This window comes from Pelodiscus sinensis, chromosome 16 (assembly GCF_049634645.1).
Source record: "Pelodiscus sinensis isolate JC-2024 chromosome 16, ASM4963464v1, whole genome shotgun sequence".
Taxonomy (NCBI): domain Eukaryota; kingdom Metazoa; phylum Chordata; order Testudines; family Trionychidae; genus Pelodiscus; species Pelodiscus sinensis.
Genome location: NC_134726.1, coordinates 5839515 through 5855242, shown reverse-complemented (window position 1 = coordinate 5855242; position 15728 = coordinate 5839515). Strand labels below are relative to the sequence as shown.

Here is a 15728-nt window from a genome sequence, read left to right as displayed (position 1 = left end):
CACAAGAACTACCTGCAGGTGGAGGGACCCTGCTAAGAGGTGATACAGATGGATAATGAGAAGGAAAAGCTTACTTAGCAAACTTGGCTTGGGTATGCGCTTGACACTCCTCCTGATATTTAATCATCTGTTCTGGCATTGCCCGGCCAATGGCTTCCTTTAGCTTCTGGAGAGGTTCCTTCAGACGGCCACCCTGCAGACAGCATGAAAGGACACCGTGAGGTTTCACACTGAACTTGCCATTCAAACAATCCCATAGCTCAGATATAGCAGTAGTGTTGTAAATGTACCACTAGATGTGGTGGCCATTATATGCTCAGAGGAACACAGTGCCTCATATATTGAAGAATGGCCATGCTCTGAAAAGTAAATTAAAAGATAGTGCGGTGCTTCTAAGCTCACCCACCTGTTCGTAGAGATAAAGCCTGCGGGCACGCTTGACCAGTGTGTCTTTGCTGCAAGGAAGGAAGGAGGCCAGGTGAGCATACACCCCAGATCGGATCTGGCTATTCAGCTCACGGGTCTGCAGCTCTATGCTGAAGAACAGGATAGACAGACCATTGACTGTGACTTTAACATGGCTTCTCAAAGCAACATAAATGTTTCATCACCCATGGAGAAAGAGCTGTGTAACAGGACCACTAAAGCCTGCACATAAAAAGGCTATGGTAATTAGAAGAGGTAATTTTATTTCCAGGTATAAAATCAGGATTTGATTCAATTTTCTAAGCACAGCACATTCAACAGCTTATCTCAAACACAAATCGGAGATGGAAACAACATAACCGGACCTACCTCTAAATTTCCCCCACCCATTCCAAATAGTCTGAATACTCCAACTTAAGGCCAATTATGGAGGACATTGGGGTTAGCCCTGACTTATCTAAGAGAAGCTTATACAGGGCAGCTCCTGACCCATGCCCCTCAACTCCAGAGCCAGGAGTTCTCCTCCCGCTAGATATATCAATGGAGTATGTTCTGTACAACTTTTTCCCTTTCCCCAAAGTTGTGGGTTCCCTTTTCTTTCCCATTAACAACAGCTAAGAGAGGCTGAGCAGTACTTACTCCAATATGATGTTATTAATATCCTGGGTGAAGAACCTCTGTTTGCCTTCTCCTTCTGCAGCTCTGGCAGCCTGGGTTCACAGTAGACAATATGAACTGTTAGCTCACACACAGATACAAAGAGGTACAAGAAATCAAATTGTTTTCAAAGCATCCTCAGGGATAACGTAATAAAACTCTACCAGCAACTTCATCCCAGTGAGACTCTGTATCGGTTACATATCATGGCTCCAAGTGGAAGTAACACCTGCTAAGCGTGTCATGAGCTTTCATGAACCAGCTTGAATTGTGTCCCATTTGTCAGGAATAAGGATGTTACATTTCAATTAATCAACTAATCGAATAGTCGATGGTATTTCCATCAACTACTCGATTAGTTAATAAGTGGGCACTTGCTATCCCGCTGCACCTCTACCTTTTAAATGTAGAAGAGCTACCTGCAGCTCTTGTACATTTCAAAGACAGAGGAGCAGCAGGACTGCCTAGGTCCCCACTCCTGCGAGCTCCCTGCTGTGCTCTTGCACATTTCAAAGGGAGAAGTGCAGCAGTCAGAACGCCTCTGCCTCCCCTGCCCCCCCGGCAGAGACGGTTCTGAGGGGAAACCGATTTTAAGCTGGCTCCCCCCAGCACCGGCTCCTACTCCCCACCTTGATGCCTCTCTCTGATAGAGGCAGCAAGGGAGGGAAGCAATAGCTGAACCACTACTTGACTATCCGATAAGCATCTGCTTATCAGGTAGTTGACTAGTCGCTTACATCCCTCATCAGGAACTGGAAGGACTGCCCCAAATTCCCAGCCAATCAGCTAGCTGGGCTAGGGCTCTTCTAGCTGTAGCTCTGCCATAAACCCTACACCTTGAGATTCACAGTTGGGATGCAATCACCAGCTCCACATGGCGAATGAGTGTTGATCTATTCGACTGGAATATACTCCAAGTAAACCACACCAAGTGAGATGTGCTCTGCTTTCCCCCAAGCTGCCCCGGGCCGCTCTACTTTAAGGTAGGGAGAGCTCTCCCCCACTAGCTCTGACCTACATATATAGCACTGCCTACTCCCACCTCTACAATGAAAGCAAGTGGCTCTCCTGAGAGATGCTCTAGCGTAGATCAGCGTGTGCTGGGCAGCATTCCAAGGAACATCTGAAAAACACACTACTCCAGTGCAGCCCTGCATTTCTGGGCTACCCGCCACTGCCTTCTTCTGAATGGATGCACTAGAAGAGGTCAGTCAATGCATATGGGCCTACCAGCAGGGGAGGATTATAGGAACTGAAGGGAAATGGAACCAACACAGCTCATTACCAAACCCAGCTAAATGCGACTATGCCCACCAGCAATAAAAGCAATGCAAGCAGGTACAAAATGCCATGAAAGGTGCCACTTCCTCTGCTGCATAAGCCCCAAATTTGCTGTTTTTATGTCGTAACTCTGTAACCCTAATGATGACTAGCCACAAAGGAGTCCCTTCTCACAGTCACATCTCAATGAGGTGCAGTGTGATTTCACAAATGTGGGGCTGGAGGAAAGATAAGGTACATGGACTTTTTCTCAAGGCTGTTTCCCTCCCACACACACGTCTGGCAAGTCTGTTCCCCTGTCCCACAAAACCCTTCACTCACTAGCCAATGATAGCTCTCATTTCAATGCACCTGTGAAATTGAGACATGCTCTCTGTCTTTGAAGAGACCAAAGAGATGATTCCTTAGCAACTAGTGCACCTGGTATGTTTCATCAGCAGCCTTTTCCTAGGAACAAGCAGCAGCTCCTTACTCCTCAGCAGAAGACTGCTCTAAGACACGCTATTTCATTTCATGCTGGAGCAGTCAGACTTGCACTTACAGTTTGGGTAGCATATGCACGGTGAGACAAGGACTGCCCCGGCAAGAAGAGGGGTCTCTTATTTCTAATGTGGTTTCTCCTAGTCCATACTAGGCCAGTTTGTAAGCCAGGCAACGGGACTCCCTGACAGAGGACCAGCCAAATGTGCTAGGTCAACACGTACAAAAAGGTCTGTTCCAGACTTGGAATCCTGTACAGGAAATTTCCTGGGTAACAAGAATTACATACAAAAGCCCATGTAAAAAATCAGAGCAATACGAATGTGGGACCCTAGACTATGAAATGTTCCAGCAACAACAATTCAGGAATAAGGCACCATCACACTAACTTGCAGCAACGTAGTAATAACTCTGTATCAAGGGAGCACTGTATTACTCACACTAGCTAAGATGCACTCCAGGGAGGACTGTTTCAGCTGTTCTCCATCAACAGCAAGAACTACAAATGGCAACCGCCATAAACAGTTCCATGTCAGTTTATCAGGCACATGTTGCTGTGGCAACACCTGGCTGAACCTTCTGTCCTGTGATGCCTCAGTGCTGACAGCTCGCCACCACTGTAAAGAGTTCAGGATTCTAAGTGGGATGTGCTAATGGCGAGGAACAGCCTCAACAGACATGTACCGTATTTTCCAGCGTATAAGGCGACTGGGCGTATAAGACGACCCCCTAATTTTCTAGTTAAAACATAGGTTTTCGCCTATACTTGCCGTATAAGACTACCCCCCCTTAAGAGGCCAACCGGCAGCGCCCCAGCTGCTTTGCCCCAGGGTCCACAACAAAAGCCTGGTCTGCTGGGGGGGGGGGGGGGGGCGCACTAGCTGTGCCCCCCCCCCCCCCCAGCAGACCAGGGACACGGGGAGCAAAGCCACAGCGGCAGCGGGGTGCCGCGCCTCTGAGGCTTTGCTCTGGCAAAGCCTTGCTCCCGGTGCCCCTGGTTTGCTGGGGACAGTCTCCAGCAGACCAGGGACACCAGGAGCAAAGCCACAGCCGCGGCAGGGTCCCGCGCCTCTGAGGCTGCTCTGGCAAAGCCTCAGAGGCGCGGGACCCCTCCACCTCCCCGGCTTTGCTCCTGGTGTCCCTGGTCTGCTGGAGACGGTCCCCAGCAGACCAGGGGCACCGGAAGCAAAGCCGCAGCAGCGGCGGGGTGCCGCGCCTCTGAGGCTTTGCCAGAGCAAAGCCTCAGAAGCGCGGCACCCCGCTGCTGCTTCGGCTTTGCTCCCAGTGCCCCTGGTCTGCTGGGGACCGTCTCCAGCAGACCAGGGACACCGGGAGCAAAGCCTCTGAGGACGCCGGCAGCGGGACAGCCGCGGTGCGTCTGGGCTGCCCCGCTGCCGGCTTCCCCTGAGGCTTTGCAAAGCCTGGGCTGCCCCGCTGCCGGAGCCCCTCTGCGGCTTTGCTCCGCGGCTTCCTGGTCTGCAGACCAAGGAGACATGGAGCAGCTTTTCTCGCCCCGGAGTACACGGGCGGCAGGACCGCGAGGTCCCGCAGTCCGTGTCCTCCGGGGCAAGAAAAGCCCCATTCGTACCTGCAAGTCGGGGACTGCCTGTATGTTTATACCCGGCGTATAAGATGACCCCCGATTTTTGGGGGATGTTTTTTAGTATAAAAAGTCGTCTTATACGCCGGAAAATACGGTAAGATCACATGCTCTAAGACAATGCAGTTCCATTGTTCTACATTAGGGTAAGAGCAGTGATTAGGACCTGAACTCTACATTTAAATGTTAATAGCAAGCTAAAAATGTCACCATGACTATAGGTTCCACAAACAAAGGATAAGACAGCTCTTACATAAGCTGAGAGAAAAACCACATGGTTCTTTTAAAAATGCAATTCCCTACTGTGTCCTCAAGAGACTCGGCGTTCACTGCTTCTCAAAATCTCCATATCACAGTACTCTAGAATTAAAAGTACTCTCTTCCTTCTCTCCCCAATGGTCAGAGCCACAACCATGGGATCTGAAAGTCAAGCTGGGTTCTTTCTTTCCATCTCAGACATCTCTGCAAATAAAAGATCCAGCAGAAGTATATTAAGAGATTGTTAAGCCTCAACTGAAGCATCCATCTCTATGCCTCTTAAAGGTGAAGGCTCATCCTTGGCTATAGGACGTCTCTGCAATGCTACAGGACGTCAAGTGTAGCTAAAACTTACTTCTGGCATCTGCTTGTTATAGCATACAAGAGGCTGAATGTAGTGCCACCACTGCACTGTGAAGCCATTATCCTGTAACTTGCTTTCAGCTTCAGTACCTATTATAAGCCCACTCAGGTTAAGTCAGTCATGGAAATTAGAGCTAGAACTAATCTATTAGATCAACAAGTCTCTACCGCTCCAAGGCAAGGATAGAGGTTATACTTACTAGCTACTGAATGAAGTACACTTGAGCAAAGCTGCAAGGCCAAAGCAGCATTTTAATGCCATCTCAAAGCACTGACTGCAGGAAAAGTGTAGCAAAATCTGGGGTGACATCTAGCTAGACTACCCCAGCGCTACACACATTCCCTCACTTCCATAAACAAGGGGAACAACGTGAAGTAAAGACAAGCCTCCATTTGACAGCGATCCACCAGAGGGTGGAGCTGCAGACCCACCTACGTAGGACACAGAAGAGGCCTGTCCTCCTCCACCAACTGCACAATCCATCCACCACTTGCTGGGCAGCGCACCCTATGCCTAACCTAGCTGCAGTACCTGAGTCAGTTCCTTGATGCGTTTCTCAAGAGTGGCTGGTACTCCTTCTGGGAGGGATGGAGGCTGTTTGAACTCCTGTTCCATACCCATCCCAGGAGGGTCACTCCCATCTTCCATGTCATTGAAAGGACTCCCATCTGGAGATTCATTGAAGAGATGCTCCAGATCTAGATCAGTCAGGGAGTCCATCGCAGTGGCAGCCTGAAGCAAGTCACTGTCACTGGCATGGCCAAAGAGCGACAGCAAAGGATCAGACATAGTCTCCACTTCCCGCACGGCTGGAGCTTCTGCTGGTGAGGGTTTCACCATCCTCTGTTCTTCATCCTTCTTCTTCTGAGCTTCCTTCTCCTTCTGGAATTTCTTCAGCATTTCTTTGACACTCAAAGCACCAGAATATTTCTTCTTCTTCTTCTCCTTACTGGCATTCAAAGCTGTGAAACTGTAAGCAAGGGAAAAACAAGAACATCCTTATGACAATAAGCCACATAAAAGGAAGGGAATGTTGCAAAGCAAGGGGAGAAGAAATACCTCTCTACCAGCTCAGAGCATCAACCGCACATGCTTATCGCCAGGTGAAACTTAGCCAGGATCTTCTCTGCCCAACCACTAGTTCCCCCAGAACATGGAACTACTGCCTCTCAAGGCCACTGCTAGGAAATGTAGCACTGTTATTTAAAATGTACAGCTTTGTACAGCACCAAGTGCTGATAATGACTCAGTGATATTTTCTTTCAATACACTTTAAAAAAAAGATTTCCCTATTAAAACTAGTTCTAGCATGTAACAAGTTCACTTCTCATTTTACAATCCTTTATATTTCTTGTACATACTTGCTTCATCATTCTTATCACTGTCACTAGCATGGATTTATTTATTCATGAATTTATTTCTCATGGAACACTAGTTAAGTGGGGAACGAAGATGTTTTAAATTACAATCTTCATACATATTACTGTATCACAGAAGAAACAGCTGACCTGCCATTGGAAATGGGGCTGGTCCAATTCACACCAGCTATCTTCAGCAAGGAAGAGCTGAGTGCGCCAATCGTAGCACTGTTCTACACTCTCCACATGCACCGTTAGATTCCAGCACCACTCTGAGGTCTTAGTCCTAATGTTAAGATTCTTCATGCTCTTGGAGCCCACTTTTCCATCTATTGTCCACTCACCACGAGCATCCCAAATGAAACTCCCGTGAGCTATATCTCAGAGGTGCAGGGAGGGCAGGAGATGCTTGGTGCAGGGCAGTTATGGAATTCCTTTATACCAATGATACAGCCTAACACTATGCAAAACCTAGCTCATGCACAAGTCTTCTCTTGCTGATGAAACTAGGTAGGATGGAGCTTAAATCGCCTGTTCCATCAAGGCTTGCTTTTATTTATCAGGTGCATGCAGTCCAGACAGCACAGCAACTGACGCACTAGAAATGCATGGACTAGAAAACTCTAAACCATGAGCACCCTAACCCAAGAGACAAGTGATTTGGAGGAAGCCTGGCATTTAAAATATGTCCCTTCTAGTGGTAAGACCACATCAAACTCCCTTTTTTGATTGACTTTCAAGGCTCCAAGCACTCAACATGACAGGTCAGATAGCTTTGAGAGAGAGACAGACAGAACTGAAATAACTGTATGTTGCCAGAAATGAAACAGCAGCAAAAAATAAAGAAAATCCAGGAATGTAATTAAAACGAAGAGGGAAGAAGCCAAAGAGATAGGGCAACAAGCCAGCCACAGAACAGAGATGAGAGAAGTAAGTGGGGGAAGAGAATAAGGCAAAGAGCCAGCAAGATAAAGGTGACAGATACAGAAATCAAAGCGAGTAAAAACTGCAGCTGTTAGGAAGCATTAGCATGCTGACACTGATAAAAAGAACTTGTTACATTTGTAACCCAACAATGACAACCCAGTTTCAAAGGAGAGAGATTAAAAAGAGCCAAGTGCTTAAAGGCAGAAATGCCTTGCACTTGAGATCAAACATCTTCCTAAAGATGGCAGCAGCACACTGCTTTGCATTTCAGCTCTGCTTGCCTCAGCCTGCTAACACCTCTCTAGCCTCACACTCCATCCTTTCCTCCCTGCTCTTCTGACCTTCTCAAAAGCCACTGTTCTCTTCTCCTGCCTCCTCTACACTCATCCCCTCATGCCATTACGCCTCACCCATCCCTGTTCCCATAATGAATAAAGATGACAGCTAATAAACTAGGTCCCCCTCACTGCCCCCACCCCATTGCTAGGATGCTGGGCCCCAACCTACATCTGTCTTTTTGCCCATATGGACTGTAAACTCTTTGGGGGCAGAGAAGCATCTTCCTAGGGGCTTATCCAATGCCCACAACACAGGCTCCTGCCTTGAATGGGGCTGCTGGGCACTATTACAGCACTAATAAATGCAACCTGCCCTCAAAGGCAAGAGACAGATTGGCATCTCGCACTTCCATCATCCCCATGAATACAAAGGGCTTCTTCTCACCCAGCTTTGGGGAACTTGGATTTTTTCGATTTTTTTTCCTTGTCGTAGGAGTCATCTTTCTTCTTCTTCTTCATCTTTTCACCTCCTTCTTTCAACTTCCGCTTCTAGGGATTAAACACGAGCCAGAGTCAGAGCGGGCGGGCTGTACAATGACAACTTCTTGTACAGAAAGGCATTTCTGAGCTCTACTTCAAATCAGCCACTAACTGCCTCTGAACACCTCAAATCAAACGCCGCTGGATACTAACCCACAGCACGTACAGCGAGTACAACGGCTAATGTCTGCGCTAGCACACACTACCTTCAGTTCTTCTGAGATTCCTCTAGCTAAGCCCAGCACCGCATGAACAAAGCTAAATTTCTTGCCTCCCTTATATTCAGGTCAGCTTAGTGCTGGTGAAATATGTGTTCGACAGCTCTGGAGGTTGAAATCCTACAGGAAGCTTCCCCAGTAGAGCCCTCCCTTCCCAACACAGTTCAGCACCAATGTGAAGGGCTCCCCACTTGGGCAAGAGGAGAGGATATTTCATCTCAGGCCTTGGCTTCCCTGCTAAGATTAACCAACTCCTAATGGTGATGCCATTTCTCCTCTAAGAATCAATGTAGCTCACCCGCTTGTTCTACATGGGCCAGGCAGCTTTCTCAGGACTACTACTCGACAAGATAAGATTTAACTGGTCAGAGTAAAAGCTCCTATCACCACCATAAGTTACCAAATCTCCCCAAAGCAGAAACCCAACCCAGACTTTCAAAACATTATTTCCCTTGCAGCAAATCCAGTCTGTGCACTGACATTTAATGACAAAAAATATCCCTTAACAGCAGAATCTCTGACCTTGGGAGACTTCTTCTTTTTCTCTTTGATAAAGTCATCCTCTGATTCGGATGCCTGTCGGAACTGCAGTGTTCCTGAGTTGATGTAAAAGCCTCCAAGCTTTGTAGTTAGAGAAGCTGGAACAAGCTCATCATACTGGAAGCGAAAGAACCATCTATTAATGGTGTACGTTATTCTGCTCCCGTGTTAGATAGTAGCTGGACTGCATGCTCACACTCCCCCCTAACAAGTCTCCTTGTGTGAGAGGATGCCTGGGAGCTAGGCATTCTCCCATACTGCAAAGCTCCAGGATGCTGCTTCTCTGCACTGCACTAACACTCTCCCGTCTGCAGCCCTAAAAGCAACTGAATTTATAGCACTTCATTCATTACTCACCGCTTCAGAATTATCAATGAAGGAATCAGATTCGTCGTACCCATACCCCATATCAATCAAGTCTTGCATGCGGTCCTTCCTGCGTTTCTTGCCACCCTGAAATGACAGAGATAAATGACATCCGCCTCTCTTAATTTATGCAGAGACCGGTCCTGACACGGAAGGCTGGCACTTCTTTCCAGTCTAGAGCAAGGTAGCGCTCCCTCTTTTTATTCAGCCAGGAAGGGGCCTCACTGGGTGAGTGCAGGGTCTGGCTCCCAGGGTTCTCACAAACATGAGTAGTAGTATGGACCCGCTCCAACAAGAAGAGGTGCTACTCTATGATCATGTAAACAGAGTTGAATTTATTTCTCCATCAACATCAGCGAAACAGCAATACTAGAAAGGAAGAGAAAGTCCTTAAGTATTAGTCCTTAAGGCACCCACACCACTACGAGTCTAACCCAAAGTGATAAAAACCCTGCACTTTAAGGGTCGTGGCCACCTCCCCAAGCCATACCGCTAAAGCCAAACCCTTGCACTTTATTGAGAGAACAGATGAACCACTGGAACAAGTTACCAAAGAAAATGGTGGGATTTCTCCACCACATCATGTCTTCAAACCAAGATTAGGCATCTTTCTAAAAGATTTGCTCTAGTTCAATCAGGAGTTCAAAGCCCAAATACAGGAATTCCTAGGTGAAATTCTCTGGACTTTTTATGCAGGTCAGCCTAGATCACTGGTTTTCTAACTGAGGCATGCCTCAGCAGGTTATCGGGGCACAAAGACATGACTCATTAAGAACTTTTATTAGTTCTTCAAAATGTTGTTGATAAAGAATTCCTCTCAAACTGAATCTCCAGCTCCGGCTGCTGCTGCAATGCTAGAAAAGAAAGGGAGGGAGGGAGGGAGGAGCAAGGAGGAATGATCTGTCTCTGTGCAGGAGGGGCCCCATTCCAGCTCACTTATGTATCTCGAGATATCTCCACCCTATCCACACAAGCTCTTGCATATGCCTGCTAGGAACTGCACCAAGGCCAGAGGAGCCTGTTAAGCAGTTCGAGGAAGTAGTGTATTGGGGACACAGCCCAACTGACTGTGTCCTGCTGAGATGTCCATGGGTTGGGGAGGAGTGGGACATCCTAGCAAGGATGGATTCCCAAACCCATGGAATCCACAGAAATACCATTTCTTAGAAAGAGGAGGGTGCATATGAGACAAATCTCCTGGGGATAAGGAGCATGCAGCAAAAATTTGGGAACCTCCAATCTAGACTATCATTATGATCCATTCGGACCTTAAGATCTAGTATCTGTGTAACGTTGATCGTGCAATGTATTTAACTTAACATACTGTCAACTGAATTTGTACTTTAAAAAATACAATTTGATACTAAAGCTGGTTGAACAGAAGAAAATACCCATTTTATGTATTATTTGAGGAATTTTACCAGTATTCATCAGCTAGATACCTTCGAAGAAAGTGACACAATACAGAGCTCATCAGATGCTGCAGAAATTATTAATTGAATAAGTTATTCAATATATACTTGGATGCCATTTCTTGAGTGGTGTTTGCCAGGTATTATCTATGACAGACTGACAGTATCTGGACAAACCTCACTGAAGTAAGTTAAACGTTACTGAATTGAGTTTAAACACTTTGGAATTCATTACTCTAGACATTAAAACGTTTATGTACTATTGTGGCATTGTACAGAACTGCTTTCACAAACAAACAAGATGAATGCAAATCTCTGGAAGGTAGCAGGTACATCAAAAAGTCTTATTGGAAAGTGTGGATTCCCTAGGAAGAACCCAGGTGAAGGGAATGTAAATTCTCCCTTCAAGCCAAGCTTTTGAAGATACCTATTGAGAGAGAGAGAGAGAGAGAGAGAGAGAGAGTCCCCTTGTGTACTATTACCTACTTATAGAAATTACCCCTGAAATTAAAGACCCCTGAAATGTATAAAGGATGAACTCAACATGCCATGAGCATGTTTGTTCTGAGCTGAAGCTGTGATGAACTAACGGGTCATCACAAGGAATTCTCCATGGATAAGGGGGGTGTAAAGGACTGTTCCTGCCAGAAGCCAAGATAAGATTGAAGTTAATTCTGTTAAGCTTATTAGCACACAGGTAGATGGTGGGTTCTTTTGTTGTTTTAATATGTTTTCTCTGTAATGCTTTTACCTTATGAACAAAGCAGGCTTGAATAGGAAGAGTTCTGTGGTACCTTATAACTAGCAATTACACCGGTTAATGGTCTCTGAAAAGAAGGCAAATTGGTGTCCCTGGGCAGTCTGTGCAGGGAAACACATTGGAGTAAGGAAAAGTGAAGCCTGGACATACCCCACTCAGAATGGAGAAAAACATAGGTCTCCGCCAAGAAATGGCTGGGGAGAGGGAAGCCAAAAAAAGGAGCCTCTGTTGGACCACTGAGGGAAAATACAAGTGCAGTTGCCCTAAACTAGGACACTATCTGGCCAACTTTTCTTACCAGCACACCCAGCTTTTGTTAAACCTTCTTTTCTTAAGACAGATCATGCTGTATGTTTTCTTGCCTGCTTTTCAGTGTCTCTACCTTCTCCTATATCGTTATCCTCCTTTTTTCATCTCCCTTTCTTCTTTTCGGTGTTATTGTTGCGTTTACCTCCTCTCCCCAGAATTGGCAATTTCCCACGAAAAACTACTTTAGGACAGGGAGCTGCTAAATACCAGGCTTTCACACCATTTAAACTAGAAAACTGGAAAAAATAATTGCATGAGGGTTCTGCAAGCACAGACTCTTTTCAAGCAGTAGATACAGCTATTCAAAACTGAGAAACAGGCTCGGTCTATCTACTATGTCAAAGCTGATCTCCTTGGTAGCCTGAAACACAGTGCACTTTTCATTGATTAGTGTTTCAAGCCTACACATTTGTACTGTTGTTTTCATATAATTAATGTTTTCAATTTTTTCCTTTATATGATATTAAAACAGAAATGAGTCATGACATTGAATTTCCTTGAGAAAATATCAAATCAAAATGTATACATGTTACAATATTCACTAATATAATTACATATATTAAACTTATATCCGCTGCAATTTTACTGTGTATTTGCACAACTGTCTGAATCTACTGCTTTATGTAACCACAATGGAATATATAACTCAAACTAAGTGTAACGTGGTGTCATTTAACAAAACTTTAAACACACACACACACACACACACACACACAAAAGACCTTAAACCGGAATAACTAGTTTTCCCAGGCCTATAAAAACAATGATTTTAGTTGACATAAACCATCTCTGGTAAGTACCATCCCATCCCTGCCTCTACCATTATTTTTTCCCACTTCTCTCTCTAAAAACTTTCTAATACCACAGTTCTTTTTGAATGTCTCATCGATATCTTCCTGATGCCTACCCACTCATACTCCTAGAGAAACCCACACCAGGCACCCAATAGCCAGAAGACTCAAGTTCCTGACCACTGGAGAGCAATACTGTAGAGGGATTTTAAGAAACAAGTAATCAGCTAATCCTGTAGTCGATAGAATTTCTATTGACTACACAATTAGTTGACAGGGTTGGAAGCCTCTGGGAGCTACCCCGCGCTGCGGCGCTGCAGCTTAAATGTAGTAAGAGTCAAGTGCGCAGGAAGCCCGGCTCCTAATACATTTAAATTGCAGAGTCACTGCAGGGGTAGCTCCTGGACTGGCATTGAGCCCAGGCTGGCCCAGTCCCAGCTCACGCTGGGTCCACCAGCCCCTGTCCATAACCAACCCCGAGGGCAGCGAAATGCGCTGGGCAAGCCTGGCAAGGGGCAGCCCACGGGTAGGTTTGATTTGAGATGTGGCTTCCCAATGCATCTCATTTAGCCTCCTGCCTTTCCATCCAGGCCATGGTGGCTGATGGGGGGGGGGATGGGGAGAAACCACAGCAAGTGCTGCCCACTGTGCACTTCCCACAGCCAGGAGGGGAAGCTGAAAGGCTGCGGCAGGCCCAGGAGGGCTGGCTGGGCTCTGGGAAAGCAGTGCTGGGTCAGCAAGGGGCGCCTGACCTGCTTATTTTCACCTCCAGCCTCGCAGAGTGAACTGTTGAAACCGTTTCAGGGGAGCGGCTACCCCTGGCTGCCCGATGTGCCGGGCAGTGGCACCAGGCATCACGTGGACTGGGAATTGCAGGGCCAGGGCAGGCGGACAGTGGAGGCCAGGCTGCAACCCGAGTGCTGTGCACACCTGTGGGAGCCACCTCCGCTGCTCGCCCTGCGCTGTCCGTGTGGCTGCGGTGCACCCAGGCCGAGCCACACAGTGCCTGCCCACCTGGGATGAAGCCGCAGCAACAGGTGAGCTCCAGTCCTGGCCCCTGAGCCCAGTGGGCTGCTGCCGCCAGTGTGCAGCGCTCAGCCTAGGTTTCCTCCAGCCACACCAGCTCGGCTGCTGGCACCTCCTCCCAGTGCCCACAGGGCGCAGCCGGGCTCCCCGAGCACCCAGCACAGGGCTCTGCACAGCGCTGCTGGTAGCACTGGCCCAGCTCACCACGGAAGACCTGCCCACAGAGCGCCACCAGCCCAGCCAATGATGCAAGCCTGCATCTCCTCAAGCCCATCCTGGGAGCATCAAGCTCGCCTGGCTGCTGCACTCCACCTGTCTGGGCTCCTGGTCCAGCGCCGGGGAGCCCCAGCCCTTTCCCTGCCTGCTGGGCATGAGCAGGGTTCCCGGGGGAGTGGGGCCAGCCCGGCACATGGGACTAACAGAGAGCGGAGCCACAGCTGTGCCACCGCCAGAGCAGCTGGCTTGTCCCGGGTCCAGAGGAGGGGGGAATGCAAGAAGAGTAGTCGAGTACCTGACTACTCTCTTCCATCCCAACTACTGTACAGAGTGAGAGTCCAGATGACAGGAAAAGAAATAGCACTAGGATCCTAACAGAGACCAGGGACATCAGCTTAGTTTGGAACCTTTGTCTTTCACATTAGTCTAATTAATAAGTGCCTGATAAATTTGAAGCCTTAGTCCCACAAAAAAATCCACAAGGGAAGTGCCATTAGCTTCCCCACAAGCACCATGATAATGAATTGACCCAGTGCTGATCCATTTCATTGTTGTACACAGGATTCAGTAGATTGGCACCACTCTGGTTACGGTTTGGCAAAGTTCTGAAAAGCAACAGGAGCTCTGAAGCTATCTACAGAAGTAAAATGACAGCACAGCATCATTTTACACATGGCTTACCGTTTGGAAAGTTGCCTTTACCACCATAAAGACTAGTTTTGTTTTGTTTTTAATGCAAGCTTAGCTTCAACAAAATTTGATAAAACTCTCACTTGCCCTGTGTGAGCATTTAGGCGAGAACTTTAGAACCTAAAGTGTATTCACTTACAGGAATATGACAGGAGAGTTGTTTATGAAGAGTTGCAGCAGCTATTTATGATTATGATGATTTATTTACCATCATCTGGATGACAGAGTGAAGAGCATGTTAAAGAAATTTTAAAAAATGTCTTCAATTCAGAATAGCAACTCTATTCTTACCTAAACTTCTGGCTAGAGAAATGGGGTTCATCCTCTGCTACCACTCTCCAGTCTCCATTTTTAATATCTCACTCCAGAAAATAGTAGAAGTACCTACCTTCTAAACAATGCTCAAAGCTTTCCTAAGCAATAACACAATGAAATTGAAATGCAATTAAATTAGCTGTTTCACTACTGGGACCTGCTGGCCTACACATCACGTGGGGGGAAAGAAGGCATTGTAACTGACAAGATAGGTTACTTTTAAACTCTCTGTTCCAGCCTGGCAAAATCCTGCAAGCAGCAGAGACATCAGAGATGCATGTGTGCAGACTTGAAGCACTTTTTTTTCCCCATGCTAATTTCATATTAAGATTCTATTAAAAAACAAAGGCCAAAATCAAGTGCTTATATTTCCTTTAAAAAAATAAGTTTATACACTGAATTAGTTGTTGACACATCACTAACAAGTGAAAATGAGAGGCCTACGCTTATTGGCCTGAATCTGTCTTTACTAATGGATGATAGGACTAAGACAAACAGAAAAAGTTATTTTACAGCTAGATAAAGGACCTGACTAGAAATGAGGCATAAGAACCAATGGCCTATTTTTCCTAATAAAATATGATTAGTGGAGAAGTAAGAGTCTGGAATGGAAACAAAACCATCAGAACTACACATTGTGACAGAGAAGAGTGTAGGAGGAGCATAAAACACATACATATTTCTCTTCAAACTTCCTGGTAAGAGCTTCCATTTTGTGTCTTTCCTTTTCTTCATCATTGAAGGGATCTCCAAGGTCTTTTTTCTGTGAAAATGAGCAGACACAAATATAACAGAACATCACAGTGTCTCACTAAGTCCCCCCATGCTGAATCTGCTACTTCCATCACATGCAAAGTCTCTGGAAAGAAGCTTAGACAAACAGTCTTCAATACACTGAAGAGCTATTTTCAGCAGA

At 46.5% G+C, this 15728-nt stretch overlaps 1 protein-coding gene across 5 annotated transcripts in view; it reads right to left on the bottom strand.

Annotated features, from left to right (window-relative positions):
• UBN1 (ubinuclein 1) overlaps nucleotides 1-15728 on the bottom strand; it is a 35382-nt gene that overhangs the window by 16039 nt on the left and 3615 nt on the right. For 4 of the 5 annotated variants that reach the window (XM_075899227.1, XM_075899231.1, XM_075899229.1 and 1 more), the window contains exons 3-10: nucleotides 15489-15575; nucleotides 9285-9380; nucleotides 8910-9044; nucleotides 8075-8178; nucleotides 5598-6036; nucleotides 1066-1136; nucleotides 407-536; nucleotides 75-193 (exon numbers count right to left, since the gene is read on the bottom strand). In XM_075899227.1, coding sequence (XP_075755342.1) covers nucleotides 75-193; nucleotides 407-536; nucleotides 1066-1136; nucleotides 5598-6036; nucleotides 8075-8178; nucleotides 8910-9044; nucleotides 9285-9380; nucleotides 15489-15575 — 1181 coding nt within the window. The remainder of the gene's footprint in view (nucleotides 1-74; nucleotides 194-406; nucleotides 537-1065; nucleotides 1137-5597; nucleotides 6037-8074; nucleotides 8179-8909; nucleotides 9045-9284; nucleotides 9381-15488; nucleotides 15576-15728) is intronic. The other variant, XM_075899230.1, reaches the window with a different exon arrangement.